Source organism: Varroa jacobsoni, unplaced genomic scaffold (assembly GCF_002532875.2).
Source record: "Varroa jacobsoni isolate VJ856 unplaced genomic scaffold, vjacob_1.0 scaffold_209, whole genome shotgun sequence".
Lineage (NCBI taxonomy): Eukaryota > Metazoa > Arthropoda > Arachnida > Mesostigmata > Varroidae > Varroa > Varroa jacobsoni.
This window is the reverse complement of record NW_019213111.1, coordinates 15,338-42,850: the sequence shown is the minus strand read 5'-3', so window position 1 is coordinate 42,850 and position 27,513 is coordinate 15,338. Positions and strand designations below refer to the sequence as shown.

The window sequence follows — 27,513 nt, the reverse complement described above, 5'->3', positions numbered from 1 at the left end:
AGTTGCTACCAGCTATGTATATAGTCACACAGTCTTCTATCTTCGGTATAGATAAAACTACCTGTTCGTCGCGAAGACGATGATATGCTATTGGCCAAGCATCTCAACAAGGACTACGACGAAGCATCGCTCGGACCATACGGTAAAACATGGCTTGACTACGTGGTGACATCAACGTCCTTATCCAGCAAAGATCTTCGTCCACTTCCTTACGATCAGTCCCGGAAGTTCCTCGACCGCTGCATTACCGATCCCTCGTACCATGTTGATCCTGAGAACATGTCTGATTATTGCAAGGATGGCCTTTTCCGTTTGACAACGTCATTTAACAACGGCGCACTTCGATGCCGCTGTAACACAGAGGGTTCGAATGGTTTTAGTTGCAAAGCGTACGGTGGGCAATGTTCGTGTAAGCCTAACGTAATTGGCCGCCAATGCACTGAATGTAAAGCCGGATATTATGGATTTCCTAACTGCAAAAAGTGCCAATGTCCACCAAACGCCGTTTGCAACAAGGTACGTAAACGGATCGCTATTTGCGAGTTATTTCACTTCTGGTGGCCTGCTAGCCTGACCATAGATGCACATTATTACGTTTACCATTTACATATTACCACACACGTTAACCGTGTCATATGTTTTAAGTGCCGAATGAAGCGTTTTATTGTATAATTCCGCTTCCTATATCGTCATCAATAAGAAGGATCGTGTTGTTACGCGTCCTTATCTAATGAAATAGGTTATAGGTCACCGTCTTTCCTATTAACGCTCATCAACTACTCTGACTAGGTGACAGGCGAATGCAGTTGCCCACCCCACGTTGTGGGTGATAACTGTGACCGATGCAAGCCGCTTTATTTCGATTATAGCCCACAGGGTTGTGCCTTTTGTGGATGTTCGGTCTCGGGAGTCAAGCGTGGCAACCTACAGTGTGATCTAGTCACGGGAGATTGTGATTGCCGTGCGAATATTAATGGACGTAAATGTGACCACTGCCAGGATGGCTACTATGGCTATCCCCATTGCAAATTCTGTAACTGTTACCAAGGCGGAGTTCGGAAAGGTGCTTGCGACAAGGATACCGCGGAATGTAAGTGCAAGGAGAAAGTCGGAGGTAAGTGAGCAGGTGAAAATCTGCGTGTAGATTCTTGATCGTATGCACTTATTCGTTCATGAATTTTACGAGCCTACACCCTATAGATATTTCTTGCCTTATTGTACTCGAAAAGCTTTGTCAATGCAAAATCAGCTAAGCACGATGCTCGTCGATGTCATGTGATATGTACGGATGTGGTAAATTAAACAAACGCATAAAATATGGTCCTAATTTATTTTCAAGGACGTTTTTGCGACACTTGTTTGTCGGGTTACTACTTTTTGGACGAAGCGAATCCCGTCGGTTGTACGAAATGCTTCTGCTCAAGTAAGACTAGCACATGTGACTCCGCACCGTTACGAAGAATAAATATTACGGATCACGACGGCTGGTACCGGGTAACCGTTCACATGGAAAGCTTGGAAGTGATTCCAGGAAGCGAAGAGGAACTGGAGGCCAGTACGGACCAAAGCGCCGTTGTAATTACTCAACTTTCTGACGACCCACCCCAAGAGGGAGAGGTTGTTTACATCCAAGCACCCGAATCATTCCTTTTCAACCGGTTGACATCGTATGGTGGCAAACTTACCGTCACGATCTCCACACAGCTTCAAGGTGACGAGGAAATCGCAGAACAACAACCCGATGTTCTTCTAGTGGGAGCTGATGAGACATTTATTCATGTGATTGATTCAGAGAACACACTGCTATCCAATCAAATACATTATAGTGTTGTTCTGAAGGAAAGTTCGTTTGTTACGGAGATGGGTAAGTTCCGTACGATTGACCGCGCTCAGTTTATGCAGCAGCTCACCTATGTAAAGGCGATACTTGTACGAGTAGCCTACTTCAAGGACATCGATAATGTCGCCATCTCGGTGACGATGGACGATGCCGAGAGTGCTGATGACATCGACGAAGTTGAAGACCGCGTTTACGCCGTCGAGGAATGCCAGTGTCCTTCGGGCTACGCTGGCCTATCGTGTGAGCAATGCGCAAGTGGCTATTTCCGCTCAGGTACCCAGTGTAAGCCATGTAACTGCCATGATCACACCCAAGAGTGTGATCCTGACACGGGTAGGTGTCTCAATTGTGAGCACAATACGGAGGGCGACCACTGCGAAAACTGTAAGGCCGGCTTTTATAGGGACCCAAGGCATCCTAAACCATACGACTGCCGTACCTGTCCCTGTCCTGTGGCAACTCCTGAAAACAATTTCGCGATATCCTGCGAGCTTTCTGGGGATCCAGGAACTATCCACTGTGTATGTCCCGATGGTTATTCAGGAAATCGTTGCGATCTTTGCGACACGGGATATTGGGGCGACCCCACCAAGCCGAACGAAAAATGTCGACGGTGTGAGTGCAATGGTAACGCAGATCTGTCGGTTGAGGAAAACTGCGACAAAGTCAATGGCACCTGTCTGAATTGTAAAAATAACGCGGCTGGAAAAAACTGCGAGATCTGCGAGGCATGGTATTGGGGCGATGCAGTTGATAGGAAAGACTGTGCAGACTGTGGATGTGACCGGCGCGGCGCCGAAAAGTTAGTGATCATTTAAATTTTCTATAGTATCTATCTCACAAGGGAAATAGATGCCAATCTATGCGCTTCAGCGTGGCTACCTGATAAGTAATTTAGTTTAATACGAAAATCGCATAATTTAATTAATGATATCTGTCTACGAATAAGAAATAAGTGATTTTTGGCGGTCCAGGTGTTGGCTGACCGTCGAAAATTAGCACCGTCTATTTTTCCATGATGCTCTTTCTTAATATTTTTTTTTTGTACTTTTCATGTACTAAGTAGTAATTTTCAGACTTCAAATGGATAGTCAGTCATTAGTGCCGCCATTAACACACATACCAAAAACAGGATCCAGAATACAACTTCGTTTTTCTTTTTTTTTTTTACAAAAATTTGCACGAGTTCGACGCATATGCACGAGTTTCAAATGAAAATATGACGTTCATTAAGAAAGAATTATATATATAGTTTTGAAAAACAGTTGAGAAAATGAGTTTTTGTCCGCATCTGAACAATTCATAGCTGAAAAACTTATGCCGCTGATTGCATTCTGTAGTTGATTCGTACCACCGACCAGAACAAAATCATAAACCGAGTAGGGGTGCTTAGGCCGACAATACTTTGTTTTCGATAAATCTAAACAATTGATGTTTATTTATATTCAAGTTTTTTCAAATACCCATTAACCTGTTTTGATTTTTGGGTCTATCTATGAGAGAAATATTACTTTTTTGTATGCGCAAAGCTAAATTGAAGAACTGGCCAGGAAGTACACTCCGAGAGATATATTTTTTCTCGTAATCGTACACAAACTTACGTAGTTAAAGGGTCATTCTTTTTCGGGAAAACTATCTGTACAATAGATTGTCTTTCGACCCATTTCAGTTTTGTGATGCTTCGCTCTTTCTTTCAAATAGATGTGACGCAAGTACGGGCAAATGCATTTGCAAGCAGAACGTTGTCGGTCCATATTGTGACCAATGCGCTCGCGACCATTGGGGCATTGCTGATGGCCAGGGCTGTTTGCCCTGTAATTGTGGACGTGGCGCCAATTCAACCAATTGCAACTTGGAAGACGGCAAGTGCAATTGTAAACCCGGTGTCAGTGGAAATCAATGCGATCAGTGCGCTAAGGGTTACTGGAATCTAACGGAGAATGGATGCCAGCCATGTAACTGCGATATCTCTCACGCTAAAGGAATGAGCTGTGACACCCACACCGGCGATTGTGTTTGTCTACCTGGGGTCACCGGCAAACGATGCGATAAGTATGTAACTTAAGTAAGTTGCATACTTACCTGACTGAATTTACTGCTCATCTATCAGTGTGACTACTACTGATGTGAACTTTTTTTGCATTATATATATATATATATATATATATATATACACACTATCGATTTAAAGTAAATCTTCTAAATGTCTACAATCAGGTGCCCGGACCGGCAAAAATTCGTCGAAAACGAAGGGTGTTTAGTATGCGACGTGTGCCATCATCAGCTTCTGGATAGCACGGAAGAATTGTTTTCACTGATGTATGTCCTTGAAGCTGAGACCGACGACATCAACTCGGCACTACTGAATAACCGAGCGTTCGTTCATTTCACTAACGAGCTATTAATGTCCCGAAACGAGATGAATCACATTAGGTTAGTATAGTACAAAGAGTTTGGCACACAGACTATCCGTCTATATCTAACATAATATATAACCGACTGCGAATCAGATTAGTTCAGTGCATCTCTATAGAACATTTTCAGAAACGCTCAAGTGATAGTTGGCTATCACTACTTGTTGGCTAGTCTATTTCTCCTTAATCAACATGTGGACTCTGATTAATTGTGTAAGTAAGCACACCATACCCAATGTCAACCAGAGAAGTCTAAACAAACCCTAAATGCAACATTTGTTCAGTTTTTCTTACGAAAATCATGCTTAAAGAGCATATAATCACGGCCTGACCACATGATCATGAACACTAAAGTCTGGCAGTGATTTAAGTCATTGATGAATAAAAAATACATTGAACCGACTCTATGCAACGTCCTTTATTTGAACTACAGAAACGTGACGGCTGGCTCACAGCTTTCAAAAACAGAGCAAGAGCTGGCTGAGCGCGAGGATAGCCTACGAGACATGTCCAACCGTCTTGATAGACTCTACAAGGACTGGCAAGATATATACAACGATCTACAGCCTGAAACTAGGACAGCAGATGAACTTCAAGCACTGCATGATCGCATAAAGGAAATGACTAGACGCATGAACGAGTACAAGCAACTTCTAGAAAATCGGATCGCCAATGACATTCCAATTAGGGAGAGCCAAGCTGCTATATACAAAAATGAAGCCGAGGATATTGCTAGACGGGTATGGTTGTCGAAACAATGAAGTCGTTTTTTCATTGTGTTCTATCGCACAAAGGCCATTGATGCATTTAAAGGTAAAAAGGCGCTAACAAACTGTCAAATAACACGCAAAATTTGGTCTTATTGATTGTATGCAGCAGATCGCATTAATGTATCCGTCTGCTAATTCTTCGCTTTGACTTCAGATGCAGACATTAAGACTAGACTCTAACACAGAGGCCACAGTTGCCAATACGCTTCCCCAGGAGCTGGAAGATTATGATCTACGGCCGTATATTGAACAAATCGATAAGGTATTCAATTCATTTAAAACGGACCATCAACTAGTTTCAATAAACATCCTATAACACCATTCATTCTTCATTATCCAATAGTCTATAGCTACAATAGAGATACAGGAACGATTTGCTCTAATGCATAGTGTGTTCGAGTAATATTCTATTACAATATATTTTACACGCTTGCCCTGTTCTTAATGATGTCTTCATAAAACGCTAGATCGCATCCATAAAACAGAGACAAGGATTTTCAACAACCGCAAAAGTATAGCTTGTGCAATTTATCAGTGACCTGCCAATCTCCTACAGGTTAAATCAATAAGTGCGTCAATGGCCGAAATGCGGGAAGTCCATTCGAAAATTCTCGATATTTCCAAACGCGCTGATCACGATGTTAGTGAAGTTAAAAAGGTAATTATGCTCTACATGCAACGTAGACATGCTGTAATACCTGTCGAAACTTTGTCGAGGTCTTCATAAGCGTTCTAGTGGGTTAATTAGTCATGTGTTTTGGGTAAGGGCGGGCTATCAGTATTAAAGGCGATGACAGACCGTGTACTGCTACTTCTTTCTCGAGGGAAAAGGTCAGACGGAAAATTCGATTCTTACCACAAAGGACTCCAGGAATGCTTGAATACGTTACCATTGGTGCTAGTATTACAGTGGCCATACACTATTGTCCCACCGGTTCAACTAACCAAACCCATAAAAGCCATGAAAACGGTATCGTCAACTTTAATTGACTACAATGTAATCTCTCGTCTGCGTGCCACAAACGTGAGAATTGCTACATCTTTATAACTCATCAAAATAAGAAGGCAAGCACCAGAAAAAAGTCAGGCCACGACGGCCAGTGCATCATATTTTGCTGCAAAACAAATTCGAGTGTTCTTTGCGTGCTTTGTGGTTGGTGAAGATGTCTGATGAGGTTGATTGTGCATGAGATTTGGATTGGGTCAAGTCAGTGAGTTACAGAAGTAAATTAGACGTTAGACGTCTTGCATCAACACTGGTGCAAGTAGCGGTTTACGTTCGATAATAGGAATAACGCTTACACGCACTTACATAATAATGATATAGTATACACGCGATCGATCACCATAAGAGCTTTCGATTAAGCATACTATTAATTGACATCAAGTTCCTTAGCCTGAGCTAAGCGGGGAACAACCAGAGTCTGATCGGCTGTTTCTATTAACAGGTGGAAACTTCTTCCAATCGGATTGTCTTTTCGTGACAAAGATTTAATAGTGTGGATTCGACGACACAAGGAGAAAAGAGTACATTTGAAATACATTTGTGTAGCGTATAACGTATCAGTGAGAAGCATATCTACATGGCTGCAGCTATAATAACGGTTATGTTTTTGCACGTACCTTTGTATATGTGCGTCCGATCGCGTTTAGATCATCAGTACTCTAAAGGAGGAGAACAAGATCAAAAGCTTAATTGAAGACACGCAAGTTAGGCGTAACACTACAGCAGACACGCTAAAAAAATTCGAGGACGCTACAAAGGAGGCCAATAAAGCCATCGAAGGAATTACCCAAACAATTCAACCAGATCTAATTGACCTGGCTAAACAACTTCCCGGTAAGGTAAGAAGTATATCACACGTATCCACGCATAATCTTATACTCATAGATCATGTAGTGTACAATGGTGTTAATCTAAGACGGCACTGGTTAGGTATTATATGATACACAGACATATCTGAATGTAGCAGGTAGACTATGCGGGGTAACTGTTTTCAACCCAGAAAAAGGTCTACGTATCATTGGTATAGTTTGTCTCAATCGCGAAACAACTCGACATCATAATCGATCGTGGCAAAACCACTTGGATAAGAATGTAGGCATTGATTACAAGGATGTAATATGCACTTTTGTCTCCTTTCATGACTTTTTCTTATGTAGCAAAACGAGCTTCGGGTTGCTCAGGAGAAACTGATGGTACTTAAGCCACCGCTCGCAATGCAGGTGGACGAAGCGATACGGCATGAACAAGAACTTCGGAAGGCGGTTGAGCAAGCACGTCACACGTTCCATACTGGGATGGATAACTCTGCTCGATATCTTGAAGCAGCTAACAGGTATAAGGCGTCATATCGTTGCTTCATTTTGGAGGAGAGGATGATGAGTAGAGGTACTGGTTTATTCTTTATTCTGGATTAGCGAACAATTTTATGCTTCACGAATTGCTTAATACGCTAAAAGGTAGCTAGTTCCTGTGAGCCTAAACCTGCATGTTCGATAGAGTCGACTTCTTGACAGTTTACCCGCCGTTTCCATCATGAATATTCTATAATGCAATACGTAAATTGAAGGTTAAGATGTATTTGACAGTTTTCGTCAGAACTGGGTTTAGCTGTTTGGCTGTGAATATTTTTTATTTGAATCGTAAATTACGCTTAAACGGCCGCAAGGAGCAGGTCGAAATGCGTTCCAAACCCCCGGAACCCCGGAGCCCCATCACCCCGGAAAATCTGTGCACTGATCAGCGTTAGTCGTGTAACTATCTCGAACTGCCTTTACGCATTAACAAAGATCTCAAAGGCAATGAAAAAAAAAGTCTCAAATACGCTTAGCGTTAGTGCCAATAGCTTGACATTTTGTGTATCATTTTTGCGCAGTAAAAAGTGTTTTCCGCAAAAGAGCAATACTGGGAACAATAAAACGATTTTTGTAGGGTAGCATTCAGCATAAGAAAGTATAGTTAAATCCTGAATAAATCTTGTCATGTAGAACTTATTTGTCATTTGGTGACTCTGAAGCGAACGCTTCAATGAAATAACGACCGCAAATATTTCACTCGACTCAGCCTGATTAACTTGACAAAAACGTGGTAACGTCAAGGTTCATGCTTGGAGATCTCGCTGTATAACAATATTTAGTCCCATGAAATTTTCGAGCTGCAGAAATATTTTGAACGCACTTTTTACGCCCGGTTTATTGTTTAGACCGTGTTCTATATCTGTGCAGCGCGGCCTGAACAATAAGCGATTTAGTACAGGAACCAGACGCTCACAGAAAAGGTTTATCGCTTTCAAAAATGCAGTTAGTAGGTCCATATCGACTACGACGGAGGAAGGCTCCACAGAGTGCCAAATGAATAATTTATTAGACGAGTTTAGCGTCACGTAAAACAGTCAGAGAACACGTAATTGCGTCCCGATTGAGGTAACACAGTGAGAATATTATGAGTGGTATACACTTATTTTAGAGCAACTCGTAGCTTTCTATACTGTACGTATGACGTGAAAAAGGGCTTGTTGGAACTCTTTCGACACAAACCGTTTACATATAGTCTGAACTAGGTAAACTGAAAAACTTAGTACGGATTATTCACTGATGTTGACATTGAAATTATTCTATCTTACGTATGAATCCTGCAATAAACCGACGTACGAAAGAATCTACGTAGATATATTATACCCGTTAGTTATATGTGGCTTACAGGTTCAAGGATATGTCTGAAACTGTTGTTAATAGCGAGAAAGCACTGCAAATGGGTGGTGAAGGTCTCGATAAGCTGCAAACTCAGGACATAGAGAAGAGCGCCACTGGAGCATTGAATGTTAGTAAGAACGTAAAAATGGATGCGGACAAAGGGATAAGCGACATCGAAGATCTAAGAAAAAGTTTGCGAAACGCCTTTGCTAAACTGACTGATGCCGAACTCATCCACCGAGAGCGGCAGGATATGCTCCGAACCTTTAACGGTACTCTCGATACTCCAGCTACGCCGGACTTCAAAGAACTTCCTGAAATCACTCGTAAGGCAACGCAAGCTTTCAACACAACACAAAAGGTGTGTTTCTTTTGTATGTTTCACGGCCACCTGTAGCTAATTACCGAGTGTACTATATGTACGCGCAGAATATTGACGTTTCCATGATCAGGCGACTGCCTTTGGATTTGTATATAAACACGTTCACTAATTTGAATGTCGAGCTACATCTTGGATTAGATACGGACTAAGTAATGCGTGCTTATTATCACATGTTTTGTTAGTTCAATGATCTTCTCAAGAATGGAACTGGCGAAGCAGGTTCACTCGTTAGCGCTCTGAAGGCGATCAAGGATGCTGACCGATACCTCGCCGAGACTGAGGGACTACTAAAGAACGACGATCTCGCTAGAAAGCTTAACAACATTGAGGCTCAAATCAATAGCTTCAATCGCACCCATTCGAAGATCTCGGCAAATCTTGTTAAACTCAGGTGAGTGCCAATGAAGATCACAGAGTTCCTATGTATCATCACACTTCATTCGTTTAGGCATTTCATACGATTTTTTCGAAAACATAACCCGCGTTTTAAGGTAAACACGAATTCATCAGGTTTTTTTTTACCTATATAAAAACCCAAAAACATGTAATCTATTTTCTGTTTTTTTTCTGTCTTTTTTTCAGTGCATTGTTGCCCACTTTTTACACTAAGAAACATCATCCATATCCTAAAAATGACATCTGTTCATATCTTGCACCATGTTTAAAAATATTTCCTAGAATAAGATGTACACATCTTTTTCTAGGAAATATTTTTTGCATACAAAAAAATTTGCAAATTTATGTTTACTAGCAGATATCAAGAGCTAATACATATACAAACAAGAAAATTGTGCTTCTACGCTGACAGTTAGAATAATGTTTAAGAAACCCTTATCGACTCCCCTTCACGTAGATTAGAGCTACATTGAGACCGCAAGCGAAATGCAACCGAAATGGGGAGTAGTGTCGTTCTCCCGTCCCCTAAAAGTGCCATTTCGAAATTCTCGAGAAAATAGGAAAAAGTCATTACAAAAGTTCCAAGTTATTCGTTGTCAAACTACATGTAAAATCGGATATACCTAGACCAAAACACAAACCTCTCTACAGGTCTTTCCTCACGCAAGGTCAGATTACGTTAGTTTCATACACAAGAGGAATAATGCTAAATCATTACAATTTTACAAAAACTTATTGGTTTCAGGGAAAAGATCTTAGTGACCCGCGGAATAGCCGATAGCATTCCCATTGGTGTAGAATTAAGCGGGAGACCTGACACTAGGATCAAGTATATTAAGCCGAGCGCACTTCATGATATCAAGGCATGGATGGATATTAGCATGTTCGTGAATACGTCGGCACCTGACGGCGCACTTCTATACATTGGTCCTGACGTCGGGAACGGAGTTCGACGTAAACGTCAAGCCGACGCGGCGACCAATCGAGTCAGCGAAAATAAAATTGGAGAGTACATTCTCGTCAAACTGGAGAACTACCAAGTTTGCGTTGACATAGCTCTAGATAATAGCAAAGTGCAAAAATTCAAAAATCAGCGACCCCTTATCCCCTACAAAGTTCACATGATAAAAATTGAACGAACCGGGACCAAGATTGAAATCAGCGTTCACGACGGCGCCGACGATGAGCAGTTCACAGAAACCAGTAAGATCACAGGGAGCAGTTTTGTTCTGGCTATCGAGCCTAGCGACCCTATTTACATAGGTCAAGCACCTGGAGAAGTCGGCACAGTAGGCTTTCGTGGCCAAATTAGCAACGTCGTCATAAATAATGTCCGCATAGGACAATGGGAGTATCGCAAGCGAACAGGCTATAAGCCGAACGGCTCCATACCTCAACCAACAAAAAATAGTTTCCGCTCTCTGCAGACCCCTGTGGATCAGGCGTTCAGACATTTTCATAACGGCTACCTGATGCTGAACAAGACCTATTTACACAGATTCACCAACGAAATGGACATTAAGATTGTGATTAAGACTCATACTCCTGAAGGTCTTCTATTTATGCATCACAACCAGGCGCTACAGCGGTATGTCGTCCTTCAAATTAGGAACGGCCGACCCGAGCTGGTATTTGAGCTTGGTGACTATACAAAAGGTAACTTCTCAGTCAACCAGATAGTCAACACTGGTAACGAAACGAAGATAAGCCTTATTGTGAATAGAGAAATTATCAGAATGCAAGTGGACGCTGCTGGAACTTCAGCTACTAACCACTACACCATCTCCCAGAAGGCCAACGAACGGAGGGAAATGAAGATTCTCGACAATATTAGTCGTATCTTCTATATTGGTGGAATGCCCCTTAGTGAACAGCCGATTTACGAGGGCGTAGTAACGACTTCGTACGAGGGTTGCATTACAGGACTTGAGATCTCCCATCAATCAGTCAGTCTCTCCGAATACATTAGCTCACTCGGCACAACGGAAGGATGCCGTCAAAAAGTTGTAAGGAAACTTTCTCTTGGCGCCGATACCGGAGACCAGCACAAATATCTGAGGTTGAATCGATTCGACGACGTGTTTAGTACGGCGACCATTTCGTTCCGTTTCAAAACCAAAGAAAAGAATGGTCTCATATTCTTTGGTAGACAAGGTGACCCAATTGACACATCTCTTACAATTGCTTTGTCCGACGGAAGTCTCGTCATTTTCACGAAGCCTGGAGGCGCATTCGTTTCTGGTTTAATGCTCAATCTGGCCGATGGACGTTGGCATTATGCCGTCATACAATTGAAGCCTAACAGAGTGAATGCGGTGATTGACGACCAGGCACCAAGTACGCAGGTTTGGTCTAGAGCCGAATGGAAGGTCAATGCTCCTTTCTTTTTTGGTGGACTCAGCGATGAGGTAGCGGCAAAAGTTCATCTAGGAAGTAAGTACGTGCAAGCGCAGTTTAGTGGCTGCATTGCTGATTTCACTATTGATGATCACGTCGTGAACTTCGACGATGGCCAACGTTTCGGGGTTACGCTATCGTCCTGTAATGCGGTGACTTTCGATGAACTTCGTGAGACTGGAGATGACGACAAGAAAGATCAGGATTTCCAATGTAAACTCAAATATGGACCAAGTCTACCCTACGATCATCTTTTTAATAACAGTGAGGCAGCGTATCGGTACGGAGCTCTGCCGCACACACGAGGCGAAAGTCCAGTCGATAGCAGGGGTAAGATTCGTAATGAAACGGTTGTCGATCTGGAGTTCCGCGTGGGCCAATACTTCTCAGATGGGACGCTGTTCCTTGCCTCGACCGCCACACCTCGTGGACACTTCGACTACGTTCTCATTTATCTGACCAACGGAACGATTAAGGCTGCTTTCGATTTGCGCACGGGAGCTGTGGTAGCGGAAATTCCCAACCGCTTGTATAACGATGGCAAATACCACAAGCTGAAACTGGAACGACGACGATGGAATGCCGCGCTAATTATCGACGACCAACGAAGCGCCGATGTGCAGGACAAGGAGAAATCGGAACATCTAGATGAGGTTAATACTCTGTTTGTGGGAGGTATGCGTGAAGAGCACGTGACACTATTTTCGAGGAAATTCCCTCTCGATCGCAATGCGTTTACATCATTTCCCGGATGTATCAAAAACGTGATCGTCAACGGTGAACGAGTCGTGTTCGCTGAATCCTTAAACCGAGTACTGCCGTGCTTACCAAGCCAGTACGTCGAAGATGGAGCTTACTTCGGCTATCGGAAGGGCAAGCGGTCCTGGCTATCGCTGAATGAACAAATCATATCAGGTTCATCACGAATTTCAATGACTGTAAGTAGTGTGTAGAAAAACACCGTTAGCATACTAGTCGATTGATCGAGTCTATGTTTGTTTGATCATATTAGTCATATTAACTATAACGGTCGTTGTGAATTAACATAGTAATCACTCTATGGAGGCATGTGGCACTATTTGTGGCAACATAAAGAGTTGAAAATTCTAAAGTAGCTATCGACTTCAATTTAGTGACCCTAAAATTTTGTTAATGTTTCTAAATTTAACAATTTGGATCTTTAGAAGAACCGAACGTTCCTGTAACGCATATTTTTGCTCACATATTTTCAACCTAAACCCACTTATATATTTTCAACGTACAAGTCTGTACGCACTGCACGCTCACAAAAATGTACAAAACGGTGCATGCACATGCTTGCACGCCCGCAAAGAAAAACGATAAACTGATATCGGCCAGTCTAATTTCGCCACTTATTTTTTGGTACCAAGTATATGAGGGTTTGCTTGGCTCCAACAGTGGGGAAATACTTGATTAGTGCTTTTATTGCCTACAGTCGCATATATTTTCGTTATCATTTTGGCTTCATGTCATAATCTCGTCTCATTCGTTTTCAGATTAAGTCGCGACGTCATTCCAGCATTTTATTTTTCTCGGCACATACGAAAGAAGACAATCATCTCGCGTTGTTTTTGGTGAATGGCACGGTTCTTCTTCAGACGAAGCACGAGGGAAAAATAAATAAGGTGATGCTAACTTTAGCTTAATATTAATTTCAGTGTACTAACTTTATTATTAATTGCTTCTGGTTTTGTTGTCCTTTTTTTATTGAAATTTAACATCGCTGTACAAAGGCACGTGCCCTTATAAAGAGTTGGGTTGTGCTAAGCTATTAATGGCCACCCTTGAAGATTTTCGACTACTCGAAATGGAGTGGCTTTAGAGCAAACTATAATTGCTGCAAACAATAACTGCAGCATATTTCTATGTAGACTTTTACCTCTATATGTGTTCTAAAATTCTAGTAACAGCAACGGGAATATCGCAAAATATCTAACGGCTAAATCGTAACTTATAAGTTCGAATCTAAGGAGGTGGAACGTTCAAGATAAAGGTTGTAACTTTGCTGCCTAGGAATGAACACAACCATTCATGGATGGCCATAACAAAATATGATATTTATTAACATATCTATTGAATAATAAGCTGAACCTATAAAATTAACTAGATAACTAAATCCAACGCGCAAAGACTGTGAAAACAAAATATCAATCTCTAAAAATTAGTCAGATCATTTAGGTCGTTTTTCCGGCGCATTAATTTGACATATGATAACCCCCAAAATAAACTCCTTGTATAAATCATTTCAGGTCAATTTTGTCGGGCAGAGCATTTGTGACGGTGACTGGCACCGGATCACCATATCGCTACAGGGTCTGGTCATCGGGGTAAGCGTCGACGACCAAGCCTATAATGCTCTTCCTATAAGTGATTGGTCAACTCTTCCGAACGTACTGACCAATGGACCAATTTACATAGGAGGTCTACCGAAGTACGTATGCGAAATTTCTGAGTCACTTTAATGACATTGCGGCAGTTCTCAATAATAACTAAAATAATTGTTTGTGATATAAAAAGCTTCATCATGCATGAACTATTTTTGATACTTTAGAACAAAGTATGGATGATCTTTATGTATAAGTAAACTATATTATACCATAGTAAACTATAAGTCAATTTAACAGATAACACTATAATCTGATTGCATAAAGCATATAATAGAAAATGACAGTGATACTTAGAACGACTTTGACTGAGGCAATCGTTTGGCCGTTTCGAACCCAGAATACGCGGCCGAAGCAAAGTTTAACGGGAGTACTGCAAATATAAAAACCAAAGTAATTTAAAATCAAACCATTCATTATGCACCAATAAGCAATTAAGCTTCGTCGGCATTTGAATTGTATAGCATCGAAGCTACACTATTTTGTGATGGCAAGTCTAAGTCATTGAAACAAAACAGGCTACATATATTGCATTTGCTGAAGACTGATTTCAATCATCTGAGAACGTCTCAACACCACGTAACAATTTCTAGCTTGCTTTGACTTTATTTAGGGGGGTGCGCGATATGTCCCTTGTTACAACATCTTCATACGGAGGCTGCATTAAGGATCTTCGCATCGATATGCCAGAAAATGACGACTCGGTAAATACAATCAGCGGCCTTCCGCCTAGAATGAATCTTGCACAGGCTGCTAAGGACATTAAAGGAGAAGTGTCACTCTCCACGTGTTACAGGACTTGAGCGCAATACTGACTTCCTTAAGATATGAAGCAAAAAATGGGCAGGATATATTCTAAATGCTCACAAAAAAATACAAAATTTTGATTGAGTTAATATGACTCACTGTATCACAAAGTGGTTTTGCTGTAAGAACCACTCGAAATTACCTCATGCCTGCAGTACTTAGATTTGTATATCTCGTACAAATTACTTAACTTTATATAAGCATCAAATAAAGATATAAATGTCAATTCAAATCGGATGTCTCTAAGCATGCGATCCGTTTCTGCTAGATCCTCTAAGTTAACGAAACCTCTCGATGCTAACAGCGATGAACTAGCGATCTCAAAGTTCAATCATAACTTCAAACTGGAGTTCATTTTCAAATGCGGTGCGTATATAGCTTCAAACAGAAAATGGTTGCTTAATTAAAAAAAAAAAGAAGCGAATTCGGTTATCGATGACCAAGATGAGAATAATGAGCAATATTTGCATGACTCGGCCTGTCCTAGATTAAAGCAAACTTATGTTCGATTACATGAGTCAATTTATTAAATTTTCAGAACCGAAAATAATATTTTTTTAACTCTATTTCGAACAATGTCTTCATTTTTCATCACGTAAGCTGAAATAAAAATGTTCCAAATACACATTTTTAAGGGTATTTTCATTTTTGCAAAACACGAATAAGAACAGGCTAACCTTAGAGGACTGATCTTCCTTCTATTATAAAATAACCAATGTTTCTCTTAAATTAAAAAAAAAAACCAAAAAATCTCTACACATTAACATATGTCCTGCTAGTGCAACCCTTTTAAGATATAAAGGATATTAAAGCCTTTCGACAACTGCAGAAAATGCTTCGACTCTGAACAGGAAAACTGTAGCCGGTCGAAAGTCTTCATTAGCTCATCATGACACATTGAGAAATGCCAAAGGTCCCATTCCGTGCTTCTACTAGCTTTAGTCCCGGGTTTTCGAATCCTTTTCGACCGCTCGTCGTATGAAAGCACCTGAGGCACCAACGTTAAGGAGTACTAAACCGTACTGTAAAGGCCGTATTTTTGTTGTATAGCCTTCAATTAGGGAACACCTGGAGCTTGGGCAATAAAAGTATCTATTGAATATGCTGATGTTAGCAACCCCCTGCTGGTGGGGCTATTGTTGCAAATAGAATTAGTTGTCAGACCAGCAACACTCTGTTTGTAAACAAGATTCTTACCTAAATAGGAGAAGTTTGACTTGTACATAGGCTAGTTAATTAACCACCCTTGCATTAAAGAGCGTGATGGTTTTAGTTTAACTCAAAATATTGAGCCGGATTTTGTTTTTACGATAATGCTGTTAGAATACATTCGAAAAACGATGATTTGGTACATAAATTGTTATAACCATGAACGATGAGAGACTTTTAGATTTTTATTTTTTATATAAGTTTGCATATTTATCATAAGAAAACCTGGTCACAATCGACTATGTAGAATTCCATAATACGTCCCTAAAATAGATGATATGGATGACGCATTTGTGGTGATAAGCCGTCCCGCCCTCATTATCTGTCTATCACTTCAGACAGTTATTTTTAACAGCGCTTGAAACGACGATAAACTAGCATAATACTCGACGGAATGGCAAGCCAGCAACCGCATATTAGCTCGGAGGACTTACATAAAAAATGCGTCATAGCTACAAAAAAAAAAGTTAAGGTAAAGTATGAAGTACGATCTATCACAACAAATATATATACAATTACGCCTGTTACTGAACTCAGAAGAAGTTTTTCGTATTCAACAAAGTATTAGGTCACTGTAAGCAAGTTCCAATTTTTTCTCTATTTTCTATATTTAAAGTTTTCTATATTTAAAGATTTTTAAAACGTTCTACACTCTGCCTTTCCACTATTCACTAACGCTACGACCGTGACTGTCAATGAGCTCCAGATCTGTATGTTTCTTTTGCCTTTAGAACAAACTCCTTTAATGAAATCAGACGGGCTCTGATGGGAAACTTGTTTAGCGGCATCCGGTCCTTGCAGCGAATCGTTTCATTCGTCAAAACGAGCACATTTGCGTTCCGAATCCTCATCGATCATGTCAATAACGTAGTCGATAAGCAGCCCGTTAAACCAGTGCTCCAGGATGGATAGGACCTTTCATCATCACATGTTCTGTTCACCGGAAACTCTTCTGAAAATAGGTTAAGGCTGTTATATTTATTGACACGGCCGTAGCGATGTGGACTAGGGCCACAAACGCATCCAACGCTGTTGTTGAACATTAGCTGTGCACTAGCATAGAGGGAAAGACCTCCCAATGGTGGTGAATACGAACTCAGCTAATGGAAAGATCTGCTCATGCGCGCTTTGTGGGCTTATGGAAAATTTGCTTACGATGGAACCGTGATCAGATACGAAAAATATCACGATTTGCTTAAATATGCTACTAGCTTTAGCTTGTTAGAGAACTGAATTAAATCATCGTCCAAAAAGAGTTCGTCCGATCAATCGTTCTGAGCAAGCCGATTCACGTTTACCTTTCACGAGAAAAGTGAACGATTCCGAGTTAGAAGCTTCATTGTCTTGTGCACGTAATCGAGAAGTATTCTCGTTGTTCACCTATTACGAACATACAGCTGTTTCAATAGGCATGCTCCATCATGTAAAGAACACACGTTAGAAAATAATCGATAGGATGACTCACAGAGCTTAGATAATCTAGGTATGCTTTGACTTGGCAGATTACGCAAGGAGCACGGTTCAATAGCCGTGGCCTCTGAAATCTTCATATATAAAATAAGTTCGATTGTCAAAGGGCATATCTGTGACATCATCAGGAGATAGTGGATTTCGAGTGAAAAGCGGGACCTGCATAATTCTTAAACTATACCCAGTCTTGCTATATCTAAGGAACTGAATCAGTCAATCGCCGAATAGAATTTCCAACTTGAGTGTTTAAATCATCGGCTCAAACGCTATGCGCTATAACGAGTCCGCCTCAAGCAGCGTCACACGAAAAACGACTGCTTTTTTTTTCGAGTCTGGGTAACATCAATGACTACCGATATTCCAACAGATTATTGCTATCTCTCTTACAGACGATCCATATTTCTTCCACATAAGGACAGTTCAAACTTTAGACTTCCGAGAACCTGTCGCCAGAAACAGTAATATTATTTTGCGAGATACCACAATACTTGCATCGCACTTGTTTCAACGTAAGCTTACGGTCTATGCAAAAAGTAAGTTTAGACAACTTCGATAGCAAATTGTGTTGGTTTCGAATAGTGGCCTCCTTTTTTGTACGGGTCTTCACATTGGAGCTACTATTTTCCAAAAAGTTTTGTGTATCATTCAAGCAGTAGAGGGCTTTTGAAGATAATATGACATTAATTCAAGTCAGCAATGTCTAACTGTTGTCAATCGAAGTAAATACAAGTTTGTTCAAGTCAATTTCATCTTCTCTACTGGATCTTTAACATCAAAACATCTCGAGTGGCGTTTAGGGCACCCCAAATAGGTACAATAATATTAAAGGCAAAAGTTTTTCCGGGTATTTTTCCATTTCATGCTAACTGAAAAATGTTTTATCTACGGAATCTTACAAGCATCGAATATTGGACACCATAAGTCTTCATGTTGTGCAAAAACACATTTGCCTCTGTGCATCTGCACTGACGCATCCTAAACATATTTGTGATGATGGGTAATTAATCTACTTTTTCAGGTCGATCGTCCTACCCGATCGAACTGTTCCCAGTACCTCAGAGTGGAACACAATCGTTAGACAAAACCCGCACAGACAGTTCAGTTATTCTCATCGGAAATACGTCAATCGAACTAAGCACTTGGTTCACCAACGAAAATAAATTCGGCCTGATGGACTCGACTTCATTTAGGATGGGTTCTATACAACGTTAAGTAGCATGTTACTCCATTATTTTTGCCTTTACTCAAACAAAGGCATAACGATAAGCAACAGCTACCGGCTAAATATCTCAAGCAGGCCTTCATCTGTAGCCTCTTGTCTTTTGTGACACAAAACGACTCGGAAAAAAGACTCGGCATAGCATGGTATAAGTGTGTAGCGTATTATCACAATGGCTGGCCAATATGATGATAGAACGCATCACGTACGAGATTGTTAATTAAAATATTACCAATTGGCAAAAAATGGGCCAATAACGATTATCTACGCTAACATTTTGCTGTGCGTAGGGTGATAAACAGTTCGGTAAGAATCGAACTCCTCGACGCTCGAGGTAAAAGAGAATTTTAGAATAGATCCTATACAAAGCATTGGTTATGTCTCATTTCATGTTTGTTACAAGTATAGAAGAGAGCTGCCGACAAATGCCGCGTTTGCTCATTTCGAACACAAGAAAAAAGTGATACTCGACGCACCATTGAGGTATCTAACGCAGTCCTCTCCAAAAAGTAATTTTTCGTGGAAATTACGTGAATTTGGAAGGTTTTCGAACATTAAACGAAGAGTCTATAAATTATGAGAATTGTAAATTACACTAAGCATAAATGTTGCGTTCTGTCAATAAAGTTTTCTTAGACATAGATCCATTGGTGGTCCACGTTCAAAACAGACTTCGTTTCGTGCTAGGAGCCGGCCGCCTAGAGGAACTATGCTTAATGGCGATACCGGACGTAAAACTTTAAATATAGAGACATAAATCCAGAAGGCTGGATTTATTCGTATTATAGCCCCCATAATATTTTCTCCTGACGGTGCTGTTCGATTTTAAGACAAATATTAGCATCATTCAAGATATCGTTTCAAATGATGTGGTAAAAGCGACGTCGCGTACTCTAAAAATTGGTACATCCTAGAGTTAAGCTGGAGACGATCTTCTGAGAAAAATAAGATACGGAGACAAATCACAGCGTATTTAACTCGGGAGAATAAACGGTCAGCAATACGTTTACATATTAATATTAGCAATATTGTTACCCAAGAGTAAAAAATATAGTAGGACTCTGCTTGAGAGCGAATCGGCTAACGATTTTTTCAGAATTTTCCACTCGACGAAGCAACGTCAGTACCCGTAATAAACGGTAACACAACTGTGTCGTTCACAGATCATTGCGGTTAAGCTATTTCAAATTAGTACTACGTTGAGCAGCAGATGCAGCTATAGTTGGTTACAGGAAGCGTTTATATTCTAGCTGCTAATGTATAACTCTGCCGATTAAGTATTCACACGAGACCGCGCACTTTTGTCAAATCCACAGCTTTTGCTTATATTTAAATGGCGTCTGGTCGATGGATTTTGAACGACGAGTTTTATATGATCACATCATCAACTAAAACGTTATGATTTAACTCACAGTCCTTAAGCATACGTCGTATGTATATTAATGGTAAGCTCATTTCAAGCAATTATTTTTTTTCAAGCAATCAACGAATGCTTGAAAAAAATAATTACAAGCTACGTTGTCCAAAATTCTGCCATCGATTTAGACAGCTTAACACAACTGAATATGATCTACACGATGAAAAGGCAGGAGTTTTTAAATCTGATTTGGTCAGGTAAACAGATTCTGAGTGAAAAATACAGCCTTCAAGACATTCTATTTTTGAAAAGTTATTTTTGTCTTTCAATGCACCGGCCGCTTGCACAAAGGAGGTATGCCATGAAATACCTCAGCTACAATAAGCAAGCCAGAAACAATGGAATTTGTGGCACTTCATATTAACATCGTGTTCAATTCTACACCTTAGGAGGTACTAGTAAAAAGACTTGAAGCAAAACACGTCAACCCCATTCTGCGTAGGGTCATTTCGAGTTACTTATATAAGAGGTTCACAGCACACAGCGACAGCGCGTAGCGTAGGTCTAGAAGAATGACCCGGGATTCAGTGTTAGGTTATCTTCTTTGAAATGTAGAGTATGACAACAGCCTACGGCAGGGCAATCTGGACTTGACCAAACTAGTCGCGTTTGCAAATAACGGCAGTAGCAGTAGGCCAAGAGAGTAGCGGACCTCAATTCGGCATTAATAGTACCTATAATATTGTCGACAATTGCGTCATTGACCATAAGCTCGACCTAGCGCCGGAAGCAATAGAGTTAGTAATGTTAAGCAGGCAAAACAAAATAGGTTATAGAAGCATTAAATTATATAGCCATGCAGTCTTACCAAGTACAATCATCAAACACCTGAGAACGATTCTGGATGATTTACTAAACGGCGAGGCATATATTGCCTGTGGTATTAACAAAGCCATTAATGCGACTAACAGATCAGCTAGGATCTTACCCAACGCGAAGAGTCCCAGTAATGGAGCCCGAAGATCCTTAGTATCAGTGGTACTTTACTGCCCTGTACCCATTTGAAGGAAGCTTCTATGCAAAAGGAAAAAAACTTCACTCATGGAGGTGATAGCAATACGGATAAGATATGTATTTACAACTGTTTCGCCAAATGCAGTAACGGTTATTGCTAGGCAAGTCTTGAGAAAGCGCGGACAATTCATGTTCGGCCTGACGTAAATGTTTAACAAGCACGGATTTTTTAAAGACTATCAGCTTCGTATGGGTAAGTCACCTGATACTGTTTGTAGATGTTGCAATGAGGGTGTTCATGATTCGATAGGACACACTTTATGGGACTGTGTAGCCCTGGAGAATCTCAGAGCGGAGCTGGAATAGAGAATGGGGACCTTCTCTATTATTGACCAATGAGTCCCACAATGCTAGATACAGGAAGAGATATGTCAGTTGGCAGACGACGTTTTTGAGAGAAAGGAAAACACAGATGCCTATTGCATTTATCGAACGTAGCGACAGAAATAAGTCTATTTTCTTTTCCGTCCACTTGGCTTCCTGCTTTTTTGCTTTTCATCTTTTTCGCCTCCTCCTCCTCCTCGTGCTCCCTCTCTCTCTCTCCCAAAACGGGAGTGGATGCTAATACATGGTCAGCTTTGGATTTTCCGGTCGTTTGCGTCTCCTGTCAGCAAACACTTCATAAATACGTATACTCCTTTGAAGGGGAGCGTTTTTTAATAGATAACTAACTCAGACCATCAAAGAAGCTATGCTTCAAACTGCGAACCTGGGATTCTACACTGCTTGGCTAGATAACGCAAGTTATGCGCAAAGCATTTCCGCCGCTAACGATTTTCGAAAAAAAAACGGGATTTTTAATGAGAGCGTACACCTGTAGGATCGGTATCGATTAAGAATAATATAAGACCCATTAACTCTATTAAATTAAATACGTGTTCGCCAGCAACGCATACAGAACTGTATAAGTGATAGAATAGAGAATTAAATTAAGTGAATAAAAACTGCTTCAATTTTAGGGCAAATTTGGTTAAAAAATAATACTATTACTACATAAGGAAATAAAAAATGACAATTCTGTTTAGAATTTAGAATGTTAGAACAACCAACTTTAGTAATAGAACCCCGACAGCTTATTGCCAGAATTTTCTTGATAATGTTACGGTTACAATATTAATAAGGTAAATTTATTACTACATGGGTGATAACATCATCTAACTTTCAATTAATCCACACAACAACGGCCAAAAGGAATTTGTAAAGAAGCCCAAACCGTTAACTTGATTTCACTGTGTACGAATGCGCTTGCAACAATCGCATTACGTGTACTAACAATAACTATCACACCTCTCGGTCCCAAAAGACGAGGTTTTACGTAGCCGCATGTGCGAATCGTTGTCGTTCCTCGACTAATCCGTGCATCCAGAAGCTCACTATCAAATAACAATGCCGCGTATGGCAACATCTTCAGTTTGTATCGTATCGGAACGTTGACACACAACTCCACCAATTGGGTGACGACTATAAACGGGTCCGTGCCATGTATTCCATAGGGCGCGGTCTTCGCCAGCGTGGTAGCACTTCGACAAACCAATTTCTTCTTCCAAGAGCAATGGGCTTCGAAGAAAACATAGACATATTCGGTAGAGCTAAAGAGTTGTCATTGCATTGTGATAATCGCATTGATTATGATGACGACGGAGACATCGTCAGCCACACGGCGCGGGCTATACGAAGATGACAACAATCACAATAGCAACTTCCCGAAGAATCCTATAAGTGTATCTATCGTTGTAGTAGAGCATTGTTTTGCTAACGTTAACGCAGCACCAATGAATTCTGTCACAATGCGTTTTTTTCTCTAGCTATGGGGCATTGACGCGCGTAGATCTCAGCGCATAGTCGCCTGCTCTTCTTATTGACACCTCACGTGTCTCACTGATGTTCATCGACACCCCAGGGCTCACGTGGTACCGCCCTCATCAACGATGGCCATCGACAACGAAAAAAGCCAACAGCAGTAGCAGCAATAACAACAGCAACAACAACAAAACTAACAGCAAACGACGACCACAGCCAGGACCATGAAAACAATGCGACCTATGCGTACGAATGGTGAAGTGCGATAGGTGAGTCATAAAGGACGCCTCCTCGCCGTCATCTATTTGAGCAGTAGTACAAAAGGCCAGGTGTATTTACCATTGTTTGTCATAGTCATTGGCTGGTGGTGGTAAATCAAACGGTGTTTAGTTTTCGTTGCTTCGTTGTGTCTCTTCATCGTTTCTCGTCGTCGCAGTCGTGTTTCTAGTCCGGCTGTTTGATAGTGTCTATGTCCATAGTGGTGTACACGTGTGCTCGCTTATGTCCATTGTTTGTGTGTGAGTGTTTCTCATTGGCAATTTGCATACCTACAAAAAGATATGAAGGTAAGATATGAGTGTCGATCTCAACAAAATACACCGATTCGATTGCGCTATTTGTGACGCCCCTAGAGGCGTCAATGATGAAGCGATAGTTAATGAGTATCGTATTTGCCTGCTGAGGTTCGAACCCGGACATAGACAGGCTTCGTTTCGTGCTGACAGCCAGCCGTCTAATGGAATGTTTAACGGTGATACTGGACGTAAAACTCAGAGCATAGAGGCGTCGATGATGTACCCCAACATTGGCAGGAAGCTTTGTTATAGTTGGCGGGACTAAAATCTTCACAAGTAGCGATGCGAGGAGAAACTGTAGAAAATTTTTCTGAGCTTCAGTTATTTCAGTTTGTTTTTGACAACGTGTACAAGGAGTCGCTTTAGCGCCTGACACCTAATATTCGAGTAGTTCAGTTACCTGGACTCTAAATGGCTTATTCTCAAAGATCTTTCGTGACCTCGAATTACCATCAGAGAATAATATTCATTATCTCAAATCTTGCAGGTTTTAACCAAAGACTTCATCTTTGTGGTTGCACAGGTAGCTCTGTGAACTCACCGTCAGACTTAGCCCGTCTGCCATCGTAGTTTAGCATCTTCAATCAATGATTTGGTTATGCTATTAAGGCATTATTAATCCGAGCAGAAATTACCGAGTACAGAGTTCATGTGTGCAGCGAGGCGACATTGTAAAGAAACACGCAAACTCGCGTAGAGAATAGGACAATGGTCAAGATAGATCTGTTTCTGTGGCTCCGATGAAAAGCCCAAACATATAAACATTAGACGTTCGTGGAAAGTATTTGGATACTCTAAAGGAGAGTTGCAAAGTCAATCTGGAATCGAACAAAAAGGTGCAAATTAAAAGAAGAAAGCCTATCACGCAGTTAGAAGTCACCTCAATAAATCTGTGTACTTAACTCACTCAGGCTATCCTGCGATTTTCTGCTGCCTCGATGGCTACTACGTGCGTCTTAATCATGGGGTCCGTATCAGCGCAGGAAAATAATGTCGAAGATGTGTTTCCACTCGGAGTTAAGGCGGAAAGACAGGACGAGAACCGTCTGTCCAGGCAATTTTATAATCCTTCCAGCACCCGAGCAAACCCGTCTAACGTAAGTGGAACCTAAGTCAAGCAATGCCTAGGTCGAATTCGAAATCCAAATCAAACAATATCTAAATATTCCATGCAGAAAAATGTTTATCTGGTATACCGAGGGGAATGTTCCTGCGCAGAGAACAATGTGCGTGCTTATCAACCCCACGGATCACACAGCCTTATCATTAACAATGTAAATTAGAATGACTTTCGTTGGTAAAACGAAAGAACAATTCGACGCGTGCCTTATTCATTTTTGGGCATGCCACAAATTAGTTATACTTAAGAAACGTATCGACCAAAGTAAAATGTTTGTAGGTAAAAACAAATTATTTAACGCTATTGATATATATATCATATCCGCAGGAACGACCCCAGCCTTATGATTTCGGCTACAATATCCAAGACGAATATGGCAACAATCAATTTAGGCAGGAGAGCGGAGATGCGAATGGGGCAGTCCAAGGAACCTACGGCTACACAGATGCCTTCGGCATCTTTCGCAGGTAAATACACTTTGCTTAAACGCATATGACTTTTCATGTGAACGTGAATGATTGCCTTTTGCATCCGTCTAATATTTATTTCTGGGCAGATAAGTCACGTACACTACTATCAACAGCTTCCTTTTGTAAACTGCTAAACTTACTGATACTCATGATGAAGCTCATATGAAATATTTACAACAAGTTTGCACTTACATTATGCTGTTGTCTTAAATATTTTTGTCCCCGTTCCTACCATGTTGTTATTTAAACCAGGTGTGGTTGACAACGCACGTGACCAAAAGTTTGTGTACCGAATCAGGTTTATGTACTAGATATGCGTCACTTCTACCCGGATGCTTTTAGTTACGTATGGCATATAGCAAGTGGCGCAATTGATAGCTAAATGAAACTTCTCATAAGTATCAAAGTATCACGTGATAATCTGGGGTACATAACATTTCACATGTTTACATTTGTATGAAGGGTGAAGTACGTTGCAGACCACGACGGCTATCGCTTGGAAATGAAATCAAACGAACCTGGTACCAAACAGGAAAGCCCAGCTTCTGCAGTCTTTCAAATCGAAGATCCCCCACAGGGAGCCTACCGCCAGGTAATTCCCAGGTTTGATCAATTATCAATAATATGTTATATATATAACATGTTACTGATAATTCTCGTATCCAAGTTCGCATTGGCAACCGCCGTTTTTCATAAATAACTACTTCATGTTTTCTATGCGTACAGAAAGAACAACGATATAAACTGGGAGGCTCCAAAGAAATCATTTTAAATATATGCTCAAACTCTCAGCTTCAAATCAGTGCATATTTTAGTTCTTCACTCCATTTTTGTTTTTTTTTTGTTTCGATTAAATAACAACGATGTCTGTTTCGCGCAGGTATCAACTGGTGGTCTATCAACTAGTGTATTACAGAGTGGTCGACGGCCCTCAGTTGGATCCTCACGAAGGTTTCCCGCAGGAAGCGCAGCGGCTTCCAGCTCCTAAGCACCATATTTACTTAGTATCAACCCTTGTTGTACTGAGCTATTATCCATAATGGACATAACCTGGGCACCTTTACCACACAAACGCTGCCTCAACGCTAAAAATTATTGTGAAGCACCGAAGGCGATCCAAAGCGAACAGCTAAAACATACCTGAAAACTATAGAAAGTAATCGAGGTGAATAATAATACTGTAGACATCATTTTGTTTTTAAGCAAATATTCGCCCACTAGCGCACAGTAAAAGCGTTTTCGATTGTCTTCGTGTCCTCCTCAAAGAGTACAGAGCAAATATTGATAGTAAACACTGCCAGAGCACAAGAATATGAATTGCTACTGATCTAATTACCGGTCTAAGCCAATTATGCACTTAGGGTACTCAAATATCCGTGCGTTACAACAAGAAGAAAAGTGAACTCGCTCGTACAAAATATAAAGAAGATCTGCCACATGAACTGCTTCGACTTAAATACACATTAAATTCGACTTCCTACATTGAGTAGGAGGTTGTCACCTTTTCCTTTGTTTCATCGCTGTATCTATTACATTTTTCAAGTACCCCAAGTAAACGCAATCCAGTGAATCAAAAATGACTGCAAGATTCCATGCCATACCTATCCTGGTTTTTTGGGTTGGCATCAAAAATGCACATCTGTGCTCATCAGTTGATGGAGCAAACGGGCAGCCCAGAGCCTGTAGCGTTTTAATGAGTTGGAGAAGGACGTTCGATTCATGCTGGTGCAATGCTAATCGCAACAAACAAATTAGCCAAGTTAATTCTGATTTGGAACAACTAACACTACTTGCGTGTATACCGTATGTAAATGTTTTCGATAAGCACGTGCGCTGAGCAGCCTTCTTTCTGAATAATGTCCGTTACTTTTCATAATATGGATAATAAATTTTGAGGTAAAACAAATTATTCGTTTGAGTTGGATTTGTTTGCAATATTGATCCTGAAAAATTAATTAGTGATTTCATACAAAAAGCAAAAATAGTGCTTCTGAAAACGGTTCTGACAGTGTTTCGAAATTTAATATATATAATATAATAATTAACAATAAAAAATAAAGTTTAATTCTTATACATATTATATTCTTCGTTATATTTAATTGGAAAGCAACA

The 27,513-nt window shown here is 40.7% G+C and overlaps 2 protein-coding genes and 2 long non-coding RNA genes across 7 annotated transcripts in view; 2 read left to right on the top strand and 2 right to left on the bottom strand.

The window, feature by feature from the left end:
* The window catches only part of LanA (laminin subunit alpha), a 30,760-nt gene extending 15,026 nt beyond the window's left edge, over positions 1–15,734 (top strand). Inside the window, exons 20-35 of the mRNA XM_022855421.2 lie at positions 52–516; positions 790–1,114; positions 1,340–2,642; positions 3,542–3,892; positions 4,058–4,273; positions 4,688–4,994; positions 5,179–5,286; positions 5,581–5,682; positions 6,678–6,869; positions 7,188–7,363; positions 8,730–9,081; positions 9,285–9,493; positions 10,244–12,833; positions 13,413–13,541; positions 14,166–14,347; positions 14,914–15,734. Of these exons, the coding sequence (XP_022711156.1) occupies positions 52–516; positions 790–1,114; positions 1,340–2,642; positions 3,542–3,892; positions 4,058–4,273; positions 4,688–4,994; positions 5,179–5,286; positions 5,581–5,682; positions 6,678–6,869; positions 7,188–7,363; positions 8,730–9,081; positions 9,285–9,493; positions 10,244–12,833; positions 13,413–13,541; positions 14,166–14,347; positions 14,914–15,103 (7,197 nt within the window). The 3' untranslated portion in view covers positions 15,104–15,734. The remainder of the gene's footprint in view (positions 1–51; positions 517–789; positions 1,115–1,339; positions 2,643–3,541; positions 3,893–4,057; positions 4,274–4,687; positions 4,995–5,178; positions 5,287–5,580; positions 5,683–6,677; positions 6,870–7,187; positions 7,364–8,729; positions 9,082–9,284; positions 9,494–10,243; positions 12,834–13,412; positions 13,542–14,165; positions 14,348–14,913) is intronic.
* LOC111273650 (uncharacterized) lies at positions 225–22,192 on the bottom strand. Its single transcript, XR_015316025.1, has 3 exons — positions 21,639–22,192; positions 21,351–21,436; positions 225–350 (listed from the first exon to the last, which is right to left on the bottom strand). It is a non-coding gene; the product is annotated as an uncharacterized LOC111273650 (long non-coding RNA).
* Positions 16,484–21,344, bottom strand: LOC111273651 (uncharacterized). Its single transcript, XR_002687973.2, has 2 exons — positions 21,231–21,344; positions 16,484–17,268 (listed from the first exon to the last, which is right to left on the bottom strand). It is a non-coding gene; the product is annotated as an uncharacterized LOC111273651 (long non-coding RNA).
* On the top strand, positions 21,545–27,483 carry LOC111273649 (uncharacterized). Of its 4 annotated transcripts, XM_022855424.2 has the most exons (6): positions 21,545–21,629; positions 23,242–23,505; positions 24,723–24,908; positions 25,259–25,398; positions 25,864–25,993; positions 26,282–27,483. In XM_022855424.2, the coding sequence occupies exons 3-6, from the start codon at positions 24,750–24,752 to the stop codon at positions 26,387–26,389; spliced, it is 537 nt and encodes a 178-aa protein (XP_022711159.1). In that variant the 5' UTR covers positions 21,545–21,629; positions 23,242–23,505; positions 24,723–24,749; the 3' UTR covers positions 26,390–27,483. The 4 variants fall into 4 exon arrangements, with proteins under 4 accessions (XP_022711159.1, XP_022711161.1, XP_022711160.1 ...); XM_022855426.2 differs by lacking the exon at positions 23,242–23,505 and having other exon boundaries at positions 21,551–21,629; XM_022855425.2 differs by lacking the exon at positions 21,545–21,629 and having other exon boundaries at positions 22,486–23,505.
* Positions 27,484–27,513: the final 30 nt, after the last annotated feature.

Bases quoted from the DNA above. Each gene is read 5' to 3' on its own strand.
- LOC111273649 (XM_022855423.2), top strand. The intron at 24,909-25,258 runs GTAAGTGGAACC...TCATATCCGCAG, and splicing joins CCCGAGCAAACCCGTCTAAC to GAACGACCCCAGCCTTATGA. The intron at 25,994-26,281 runs GTAATTCCCAGG...TGTTTCGCGCAG, and splicing joins CACAGGGAGCCTACCGCCAG to GTATCAACTGGTGGTCTATC.